We start from the raw sequence: 11,304 nt of genomic DNA, 5'->3' as shown, positions 1-11,304 counted from the left end.
GGTGGGGGCCATACCTGTTAGGGTGTTGTCACCACAGCTGTTCATTCAGTTCTACAAACATTTGTTGATCCACACATGCTGACTTGGGCACATTTCTTTCCCAACTGCCAGCGTCATGATTGGGATATTCCAGCTAGTGAGAGGTCAGAAAGATGGTCCTCTCACTGCGTGTTGTTAAACCTCTGTAACTCTGCATGCTGTGGGTGGGCTGCTTTTGAGAACAAAAGAAGGAAACCTGATCGCTGTGGGTTAGAACATCCCAAACCACACAGGTAGTTTAAGATCCTGATTCTTCGCTCTTTGCTCATTCCTTTCTTGGGTTTTTTTTTCAGAGAAGCTGGGGGCTGGTAAAAATCAGGCTTCATCTTGGACCCGGTTTGAATTCTGACTGAGGTGGCAAGAGCAGTTCAAAGCCTGTCTTTAAGATTGTCAGGGGGCAGTGGAGTGTTGCTTATGGGTGGGTATTGTGGGCTTCTTGACAGCACAGTTTTGAAAAGGAGAGATGGATTCTCTGGTATTCAGGACCAGAGCAGCTGACTTCTGATAGGCTGATTTGGATGACAGATCTGGGTTCACACAGAGACAAGCGAGGCCCGTTCAGCAAAAACGCATTGACTCCAGTTTTTCATTTTTATTTATTTAAATATTTTTGCCCACGCCTTGTGGTTTATGAGATCTTAGTTCCCCGACCAGGCCCTGAACCCTGGCCCTCGGTGGTAAAAACAGAGTCCTCACCACTGGACCACCAGGGAATTCCTGCCTCCAGTTTTTAAATGTAGTCTAGAATAGGTAGTCTAGTCACTTTGTTCCCCTGAATCAGGAGGTATTGCCACTAAGCTCTGGCCCAGAGGAGGAGGCCTGGGGGTGGAAGGATCGCAGATGGTCCAAGAGTGGTGGTCACAGCCGGCCTCAGCCAGTGAGTCTCTTTAGAGAAGGGTTCTTGGGCCTGCCTCAAGGGAGGCAGCTGCTGGAGCAGAGTCACAGACATGCTCTGAGTTTGAGGGGTGAAGACAGCGGATGGAAGCCTCCCGCAGTACAGGACAGGAGCATTCGGGGTTGGCCAGATGTCCTCGAGGGCTGATGTTCTACACAGTGACTGTGTTGTTCTCCAGCGGTCCGAGGGTAGTTTTCTCTCTGGACTGTCTCGATTTGTCAGATAGCGTTTTTCGAAGAGATCCCCCGAATCAACTCCGGGTGAACCTTGGTCCCTTCGGATGAGGGAGTTGGGGTGTGGATGTCTCCATTGGTGTCAAATAAGTATCATTGTGGACTCCTGTACTGTTCACGTGCTGGATACATTTTAGTCATATATTTGTAACATTTTCTTAGAAGATTCAAACTTACAGAAAAAGTGACACTGTTTTACGGTCAACGCTTGCCTGTTTATACACCGGAGTCCTGCCATTGACTTCAGTTGTATTTCACGCTTCTCTCCTCTATTCTCATCTTTCAGCCACTTTATTTTCATTGAAATAGAGCTGATTTGTGTCTGCACACGTGCTCAGTCCTGCCCAGCTCTTTGCGACCCTATGGACTACAGCCCGCCAGACTCCTCTGTCCATCTAATTTCTAGGCAAAAATACTGGAGTGGGTTGCCGTTTCCTCCTCCAGGGGATCTTCCCAACTGAGGGATCAACCCTGTGTCTTCTGCATTGGCAGGTGGATGCTTTACTACTGCACCACTTGGGAAGCCCTAGAGTTAACAGTATCTATTTTTATGATACTTTTCAAGGTAGCAGAAAGTTGTGGTCTTTCCTCTAGATATTAACTAGAGTCCAGTATTTACTTACAGTTTTTGGGGTTTTTTTCTTTTGAGATAAATGCATAGATCTTGCATATACCATTCAGTGGATTTTGGTCAATGCATATCCCCCACAGTATTATCCAGATGCAAACTGTGACCACCCCAGAAAGCTCCTGGCACCCTTCCCAGGTGTCCCTGCCACCATCCCACGGAGGCAATTGCCGCTTAGTTTGGGTTTTTTGCTGTGCTGGAGAACTTCATATGGGCCTTTTTTTTGTTTTTGATACTCAGTTGCCTCAAATATAGCTAGTGGGAGCCCTCCCAAGTCAGCTCCTTCATCCTTTGGACATGCCAGCAGTAATCACTGAGCACTTCCTTCCCTTTATTTTCTTTTTTTCCAACTCTTATTTTTTGACCATGCGACACAGCACGTGGGGTGTTAAGTTCCCCTACCAGGGATCAAACCTGCATGCGCCCCCTGCTTTGAAAGTACAGTCTTGTCTCCAGCCATATCAGCCTGAAGGCGCCCAATCTCGTCTGATCTTGAAAGTGCAGTCTTAACCACTGGACTGCCAGGAAAGTCTCTTCCTGGCTTTCTGATACTGCATTTTGACCCGGGCTCACCTACCATGGTTCTGCATCAGGTGCTGAATCAACTACTTCTTCTGGGAGCTCCTTTTAGAAGATTTTAGACAGTATCAGTCCTACAAAGCCCTTAATAAAAAGGTCTTTGGTCCCTGGGATCTTGGTTTAAACCCTCTGTTACTTTTAAGCCTCTGTATCTGATGTCTGTGGTGGAGGAAGACTAAGATGAAGAAGTGGTAAGTATAGAGTGGTGATGCGTTGGCTCCTGGCACCATGTTGGATTTGGAGGGAAGGCATTTGTCCTTTAGGGTGGCCAGGTCCACAGGAACTGGGGGCTTGCCTGCTGTGTTCATCACCCTCCCAGCCTCTGGCTCAGGGCCTGTACAGGGGAGGTGCACAGAGAATACTTCTGACTAAGTGCAGTTTTAAACATCATCCTTCTTCATCAGACTGATGAAGTTGCAGTGTAGATTTGTCCAGGACTGGTGACTGTTTACCATGGGCTTCTCACCAGTCAGCTGTGATTTCCGACAGCCTGCTTCTTGTCGGTTTAGAATTTATTTTCTGAGACTTGGCTTACATTTTAGATTACCTGCCATGGGTGCACTTTTGCAAGAATTCTTCAGTTTGCTATGCACTTAAAAAAAGAACTATAATGGAAATTTTCAGACACGCACAGTGATCCCCATTCTACCCATCTCCATCTTCAAAAGGTATTAACGTTTTCCAGTGTTGGTTTGTCCTAGGGTTCCCTTCTCCACTCCCCACCTCACCCCTAGTTTTTTTTTAATATTTATTTTTATTTATTTGACTGAGCCGGGTCTTAGTTGCAGCATGCGAACTCTTAGTTGTGGCATGTGGGATCTAGTTCCCTGACCAGCGATTGAACCCAGACGCCCTTCATTGGGAGTGCAGAGTTTTACCTTCTGGATCACCAGGGAAATCCCTCACTAAAGTATTTTAAAACAAGCAAAAATCAGGCGTGTAGTTTAAGCCATAAATTTATCTTTAATGTGTATCTGAGGTAAAGACGTTCTTTTCAAACACAGCCATAGTGTCATTCATTCCTTATCCAGGATGTGCTTTTGCATGTGCTTATTATTAGCCCCCACAACAACCTGATGACGTACTTGTAGTAGAAGTCAGTGCTGCTTTTTTTTTTTTTTTTTTAGGGTCTGTGGGATTTGTGCTCCATGCTTTCCACAGGCCAACTCATCTAATTTTCACACCCTCCTTGAAGAGGTAGAGGAGTAGATTCCATGTTGCGGGTTGAAGGAACCTCCAAGGAACTTGAAGGCCACACAGGTAGTGGCAAAAGCTCCCACTTGGTGACTACTGAGTGAGTGGCTTACCAAGGGCTCAGGCACAGCCAGGGCTGAGCCCGGGGACTTGTGGTCTTCTTCCTTCTCTCAGTCCCCGTCATGAAGCATTAGACCCCATCTGTCGTCTTGCCTGATTCTGCAGGAATATCACTTCTCATTCCACCCTTAGATTTTCAGGCTTTAGTTGGCAACCCCTAAGTTTTCAATGGTAGTTAGCTAGTCCTAAAGCATTATGGGAAATTCTCATTTGGGCTAGTCTTGTCAGTGTTTATCCTTGAAGTGAATGCCTTTCTGAGATGAACCTACTGCACTGGCTGGTAACAACCGATGTGGATGGAAGGGGCTAGCTGTTATGTGGTTGGATGGAATGGGTGGAGTCAATCTGTTGCCTCCTCTGCTGATGAGGCTTTTTGGGTTGTTTACTCATTTGAAAGATTTCAGTGTGGACCAGACAGTGTGGACCAGACTGTTTGCACAGAGTGGGAATTGAGTAGGTTGTAGCCAGCATGTTATTTAGAGTCCAAAATTGTAATTATAGCTGTGTTTGTCTTGGAGACTTGTGTTGTCCTCTTCAGTGGTCTCAGCCACTGCAGAGCTGAGCCCAGGGGTGGCCACGTGCTGTGGGGGCGTGTCCCCCTGGCGCTTTGGAAGGTCCTGCCTCACCAATCTACAGCAGCTGTCTGGGGCCCTCTGTTTCCTGCTCTCCTTCCACGTCTTCCTAACCCTCAAGGGTCAGAGCTCGCGCCTTCCTTCCTTCTCTTTCCCTTCTCCAGACACCAAGATTTTGCTGAACATTTTAACCCATACCATTTGGGGGAGGCTTGGTAATAGGTTTATTTGTAAAAGTTGGCATACTTCATATCGCGAAATGTTGAAAGGAGATTTTTTTTAAAGTAAAAACCATTTTGAGTGTGGGCCTGAAGTCAAACGTGGCTTCTAGAAACCAGCTGTTTTCATTTTGGGGGAGTTTTATAATTAGTTGTTTGCACCTTGGGTTAGTGATTATTTGGAAATAGAGATGTGTCTTGCTGTGTTAACAGACTCCTTCCTGAGGCAGCATCGCTTTCCTCCTGCGGGATTATCTGACTGCTCAGACTCCTCCACCGATGAAATACATGAAACTAAAAAAGATTTTCTGATCTTATAGATAGTTGAAGTATTGATAACAGCAAGGAAATCTGTCACAATTTGAAAAGATAAGCAAAAATTTGATTTCCAGACACTGCAGATAAAGTGAAGTAAAAATGGTAAGAAATTCATTTTCTTAATCATAGATACTGTTTCTTCATTCACATACAAAAATGTTTGTGGTGTTGCCCCAAAGCATTTGATTTTTTTTTTGAAGTATAGTTGACTTACAGTATATTAGTTTCAGGTGTACAACAGTCATTTCATATTTATATTCCATATAAAGTTATTATAAAATATTGGCTACATTCCCTATCCTGTACATTTTGTCCTTTTAATTTATTTTATACTTGGTAATTTGTACCTCTCAGTAGCCTTCACCTGTCTTGCCTCCCCAGAGCATTTGGTTTTATGGTCATTTTTCATTAGACTCTTTAAGTACGTACTGTAACAGTTGTAGTAATACAGAAATGTGTAACGTGCCCCCTTCTTCCCGTGGCCTAGAGAAAGCACGGCTGCTGTGTTCGGTTGTCCTTCTCAGATCTTCAGATGTGTTCATATAGTCTTACTTTCATGTGTGTAATTGTGAGCTGTACAGCTGAACAGATTAAGCATCAAGCTGCTTGGTCTCCTTACATCGTTTTTAACTAAGTTTTCACATCTCCAGCGTCCAGTGAGAATTTTTGTGAATGATGATCGCCATGTGATGGCAAAGCACTCTTCCGTTTACCCAACACAAGAGGAGCTGGAGGCAGTCCAGAACATGGTGTCCCACACAGAGCGGGCTCTCAAAGCTGTGTCTGACTGGATCGATGAGCAAGAGAAAGGCAGCAGCGACCATGCCGAGTCTGAGAATGTGGATGTGCCCGCGGAAGACGAGGGCAAAGAAGGGGCTGGGTAGGTTGGCTTTGTAAGGTGTTTTTCTTATATCTAGGGAGACTGGCCAGTGCAGGGTTGAGCTCTCCTTTTTCTAAGAAACGCCAGCCTTTCCGGCGCCCCTGGGTTCTGGCCAGCCTGAATCTCACTGGGCCTGTGTTGGGCTGTTCTCAGGGAGCAGAAGACAGAGCACATGACCAGAACCCTGAGGGGAGTGATGCGTGTTGGCCTCGTGGCAAAGGGCCTACTGCTCAAGGGGGACTTGGACTTGGAGTTGGTGCTGCTGTGTAAGGAGAAGCCCACAACTGCCCTCCTGGACAAGGTGGCTGACAACCTGGCCATCCAGCTCACTGTGAGTGTGCCCACTTCCACTGGGGATGCAGGGTGGTCAGGGGAACACATGACCAACTGTGCTGTGCCCCGGGAGGCATGCTCCACACCCAGCCTGGCCCCTGCCATTCTCACATTTCTGTAGCTGCCCGACAGGATGCTGCAGAGACGCCCGGCAGCCGGGCCGGGAGCCTACTGTGCACCAGGCGGCACTGGGCATGACCTTCACATCCAGACTCCAGCAATGGATGGATGGGCGGGTGGCTGCAAAGGATATTCAGTTATCAAGTCTTCCTCCTTAATGCAAACCTGGACTTCAAAAAAGTTGTTTTTAACCAATTTATTTGCCTCACTGCAGAAGTACTATATAAATAGTAACTTCTGGCATTTCTTGAGCATTCACTGAACCAGGCCCTAGGCCAGAGAAGCTCTGCACACATCATTTCATCATGATGACTGAAGTGGGGCTTGATCATCTTAAGTACTCTAGTGGATGGGACTGAGGTGCGGGGAACTCAGTAACTGACCCCGCGTCCCCGGCTGGTGAGATGTCTGGGCTTCAGAATGTCTGTGTGTTGTTGCCCCTCAGTGCCTCCTGGGGACATTACCCTGGATTCAGCCACAGGATAAGAAAAGAAGAAAGTAGAAATTCTCACCCCATAGATACACTGTTCATTTTCCCATGTAAATCTCCTGTCACGTGTGACTGACCCCTCGGGATTCAGGACAGAGGTCAGAATTGAAATGAGCAGCTAATGCAGTGTGGAAAGGCTTTGGGGAGCTGTTAAAAGGGAAGGCAGCCCTGAAGTTTTTGTTTTAGTGATAGTTTTTTAAGTTAGTTTCCATCTTTATCTATTAAAAAGTATATTAAGTGTAGAAAATTAAGTTGACATAGATGTTTCTAAAGGAAAGACCATTTCCGTAGAGTGTTTATGGAGAGATGCAAAGGTGTTTTTTTTACCCCTGTTTTTCTCTTTTGGCCACACCACACGGCCTGCGGGATCTTAGTTCCCCTACCAGGGATTGAACCTGCGCCCCCTGTATTGAAAGTGTGGAGTCTCTACTACCAGGGAAGTCCCAAGAAAGTATATATTTATCATATAGATGAGTGTTGTTTGACTGGAGCACATTTTGCACCCCAGGGGACATGGAGTGAGTTTAGAGGTAGTGTAAGTTATCTCAGCAGAGTGGGTGCGGTGCTGCCGGCATCTGTAGGTGGAGGCTGGAGAGGCTTTCCGAGGTCCTCCAGTGCACAGGACGCCCTGCCACCAAGAGTGGTCTGTGGCACGTCTAATAATGCTGAGGTGGAGCAAAGTCAGCTTGGATTCTCTACAGTGCCTTTGTTCTCCCCGAAACTTTTTTTGTTCTCCCCAAAACTTTTTTTTTTCTCTTTGACAAAAGTCATAAATACTCAAGTTTTCTTTATAGGGCATATAAACTGGTATAAAGAAGAAAGCAGAAGTTACAGGCATGAACGTCATTTTATAGACCCTTGTAGCATGCATTTGCAGCAAGTACGTGCTTTCATAGTTGCCATATGAAACTGTTGCACCCCGCAGTTTTCATTCCACGCCCTGTGATAGCTGCTCGTCCGTGTGTGGATACAGCGGTGGCTGGCTGCCCACACCGCCCTGGGTGCTGTGCTTTCTGTGCCGTGTCCGGTTCAGTTCCTTTGCCGCCTTGGGTGTCGGTCGTGTCCCTAAGTCCGTTTTACAAATCAGAAACCACAGTCTTGATGAGATGGAGTGATCTGTCGAAAGTTACGTGACTCCCAAGTGACACAGTGAGGATTTCACACGGCCTCCTCCTCCCTTAACTCTTAACATTGTATTACAAAGCTTCCTCTGCTAAGTAGTCATCTCCTCCCTGGAGTACCTGGAAGATGGCCAAAGACCTGTCCAGTAAGAGGGCGTTCTGACCCCTAGTGGAAGGCGCTGCTGTCAGTCACAACCCAAGAAGTTGGCCTGTAGTTGTAATCAGGAGCTCAAAAGAACTGTTGATGGTCTTGGGAAGCAAGTGTTTGACAGTTGCATTTTCTTTTGTAGGCTGTCACAGATGACAAGTATGAAATACTCCAGTCTGTTGATGACGCTGCGATTGTGATAAAAAACACAAAAGAGCCTCCATTGTCCTTGACCATCCACCTGACCTCCCCTGTTGTCAGAGAAGAAATGGAGAAAGTATTAGCTGGAGGTAGGGAGGCTGAGAAAGGCCAGCAGGGCGTTGGCACTGTGGTATCCCCTCACTGTTAAAATGTGCTGTGAAGTTTTAGATTGCTCTGATAAAAGGCTAGCGGTGTAGCTTTGACCACCTTTACTCGAGCTCACATCTCCCATTGGGTTTCCGTTCTGGGAGGTTGAAAAAACAGTTGCACTAAAAGTGAGTAGTACTTTTCCGAGCGGATTGCACCGCCCTAATCCTTGGATGTTCTTATCAGTGTTAAAGGTGTTTTTTCGGTTGAGCCAGTCTCTGGCCTTGGAAAAGCGTGTCCCCGGTGACTGTAGGGTTTTTAAAGTACAGAAGACAACCAGATGGTATCTGCATGAGTATCACGTTGGACTTGTGCAAACAGCTTGTGTTGCAGTAGAACCAGGGCCTCTTCGTTTGTCTTCTTCCACTGGCTGCTGTTACCTGTGGCCGTGATCGAGATGCAGAGAGCTGGGGCAGAGTTTTGGATAAAGTTTTTTCTAACAGTGGAGTAATTTTCAGACCAAATCCTGGAACCTCGGACAGTGCTCATGCTTTCACGATTCCGAGTCCGCCCAGGGCCCCTTGCGCATCTCTGGGTGGATGGGTGACTGGCCTTATCCAAACCCCTGACGCACAGGTGGTGGGAGCGACAAACGCCCGGGTTCTGCTGCAGCACAGGCTCAAGCGCACCCTTGTTGAGGTTCCTCAGTGCCCTTCGGTTCCGATACCGGTTCACCACCAGAGCCCTCTAGTTGATCAATTCAGGGACGCTGGACCTTTGACCAACAGGACTGACTCTGTCAAGGGCTGGGGCTGGGGCAGTCCCGCCTGGCGGGCGGAGGTGGTCCCCTTTGCCATGGTTGCCTCAGGGGATGACCTGTGGGAGGCAGAGAGGGAGTGCATTTCTACTCCCCCCACCTATTTTTTTTTTCCCGGTTTTGGTTTTTGTTTTTTCTTTTTGCTAATGAATTTTTTAGCATAGCTCATTTACTGGGAGATCCTGGGGAGAGGAAGCAAGGTAACCATCTATTAGAAGATAGGGTCCACCTATCTGTCCCCCTCCCCCATGGGATTGTTCCTTTTAGAGTACCTTCCCACTTTGTTTTTGTTTTTCTTTTTGTTTTTTTTGTTTTTCTTTTTGGTTTTTTTTTTTTTTTTCTTCTTTTTTTTTTGGAGGGGGCCTCTGATTTTTACAATCTCCTCTCGGGGCTGAGTTCAGTGTGCTCAAGCATCTCCTTCCCTGGTCAAGGGTGGAGAGGACTTGAGATTCTGGGAGCCTCAGCTGCCCTTTAGGAAGCTGCCACATCCCCTTTCCACCTGACAGAAACCCCTTGGTCAAACTGTACCTTGTCTTCTTATTCCATCCATGAATAGAAACGCTATCAGTCAACGACCCCCCGGACGTTCTGGACAGGCAGAAATGCCTTGCTGCCTTGGCGTCCCTCCGACACGCCAAGTGGTTCCAGGTTTGCATTTTGTTCTTCTATTTGTCTTTCGGTAGAGAATTCCTAAGTTTTAACTTGGCTAACTTTCACCATAAAGTTTTGATAACGTTGAAGAGCGCTGTGCTGAACTTAGCAACTGCTGGCGTGTGGTTGCTAAAGGAGCACGCATAGACAAATTTGACACATCCCCCAGGAGGCTTGTGACCGAGTAGGTGGGGAGCTGCTGCTTTGTGCCAAGAGTAATGACGTTATTACCGTCCACTTGGTGGAGTTGCTGCCGACCACACACTTGATGGTCGTAAACATTCACCTTCGTTTACCCTTGACAAAGTAGCACCCTGAGGCTTGTGTTTTTCATGTTTGCCTCGTGTTCAGGGAGGTGCCCTGGGGTAAAGAGCCTGTGCTTTGTTCCTCCAGGCCAGAGCCAACGGGCTGAAGTCGTGTGTCATTGTCATCCGGGTCCTGAGGGACCTGTGCACCCGAGTGCCCACCTGGGGTCCCCTCAGAGGATGGGTAAGGCACCTTGGAGCTGTAGTCACCTTGGGTCATGTGTGCAGAGACTTCCCAGACCCCAGGACTGTGTTGCTGATCAGCAGGCTGGAGTGGCCCGTTGGGGTGTGGCCGATGCATCCCATCAGAGCTGCTTGTTGAGCTCCTGCTGAGTGCCACACCCTGGGTGGGGCTGAGAGGAACCCAGAGGAGGATGCACAGCTCAGCCAGCGGTGTACTTACTGGAACAGGCTCCACTCTGTGTAGACGCTTTTGTAGCTGCTCTGAGACAAGGGTCAGCAGACTGAGGCCCACAGGCCTATTTTGGCCAGTTGCCTCTTTCTATAGTCTATGGTGAAGAATGGCTTTTTTTTAAATTATTTTTTAATTGGAGGATAATTGCTTTACAGTGTTGTATGAGTTTCTGCTGTACAGCAACATGAATCAGCTATAAGTATACATACATCCCCTCCTGGTTTTTATCTTTCTAAATGCTGCATTTTAAGTACCTAAGTACACAGCTTCAATTCTTGGCCCCTACAGCCTAAGAGACTTAACATCACTCCCTTTACGGAGAAGATGGTGGAGCCCCATCCTAGGTGTGCTTTCTCTGGCTTGTGAATCTGGCTTGGGAACTTGGAGGGCCTTGACTCTGATAAACACACACACGGGGACACTGCCTCAGAGTCAGCCTGCTCCCTCCTGGACTTGGTGACTAACTCTCCCTCTTCCCTTTCAGCCCCTCGAGCTTCTCTGTGAGAAGTCCATCGGCACAGCCAACAGACCCATGGGTGCTGGCGAGGCCCTGCGGAGGGTGCTGGAGTGCCTGGCTTCGGGCATCGTCATGCCAGGTTGGGGCCTTGTGCTTTGCAGGTGGCAGGGAAAGGAAAGGACAGGGACCAAGGCCCCGAGGCCACTTCCCGGCGGGTCCCCTGAGTGGGTAGGGCAGCAGCAGCCCCGTGTCCCCCAGGGGTGAAGCATGTGACTACCCTCTTGCACCATCATATCCAGCCCTGTGCCGGCTCCGCAGCTGTGACTCCGGGCGGATCCGGGGCAGTAGTGACCCACTCCCACGCGAGCTCCTTGCTCTGAGACACAAGTGGCTTATTTCTCTCACGGGCTGGTCGCCGAGTGGGTCACTGAGCCCGGCGTGTTTTCCAGAGCTGGGTGTGGATGGGGCGCGGGGGGGAACACA

General features: G+C 48.1%; 1 protein-coding gene across 4 annotated transcripts in view; it reads left to right on the top strand.

The window, feature by feature from the left end:
• Positions 1-3,253: 3,253 nt before the first annotated feature.
• ILF3 (interleukin enhancer binding factor 3, 90kDa) overlaps positions 3,254-11,304 on the top strand; it is a 20,510-nt gene continuing 12,459 nt past the window's right edge. For 2 of the 4 annotated variants that reach the window (XM_010828351.1, XM_010828350.1), the window contains exons 1-7: positions 3,254-4,898; positions 5,447-5,676; positions 5,830-6,007; positions 8,031-8,178; positions 9,550-9,641; positions 10,038-10,133; positions 10,849-10,960. In XM_010828351.1, the coding sequence (XP_010826653.1) occupies positions 4,896-4,898; positions 5,447-5,676; positions 5,830-6,007; positions 8,031-8,178; positions 9,550-9,641; positions 10,038-10,133; positions 10,849-10,960 (859 nt within the window). In that variant the 5' untranslated portion in view covers positions 3,254-4,895. The remainder of the gene's footprint in view (positions 4,899-5,446; positions 5,677-5,829; positions 6,008-8,030; positions 8,179-9,549; positions 9,642-10,037; positions 10,134-10,848; positions 10,961-11,304) is intronic. The other 2 variants (XM_010828353.1, XM_010828352.1) reach the window with 1 other exon arrangement.

This window comes from Bison bison, unplaced genomic scaffold, assembly GCF_000754665.1.
Source record: "Bison bison bison isolate TAMUID 2011002044 unplaced genomic scaffold, Bison_UMD1.0 scf7180017864492, whole genome shotgun sequence".
In the NCBI taxonomy this organism is placed as follows: domain Eukaryota; kingdom Metazoa; phylum Chordata; class Mammalia; order Artiodactyla; family Bovidae; genus Bison; species Bison bison.
The sequence above is the reverse complement of the archived record's forward strand: the minus strand, read 5'-3'. Positions and strand labels throughout refer to the sequence as shown.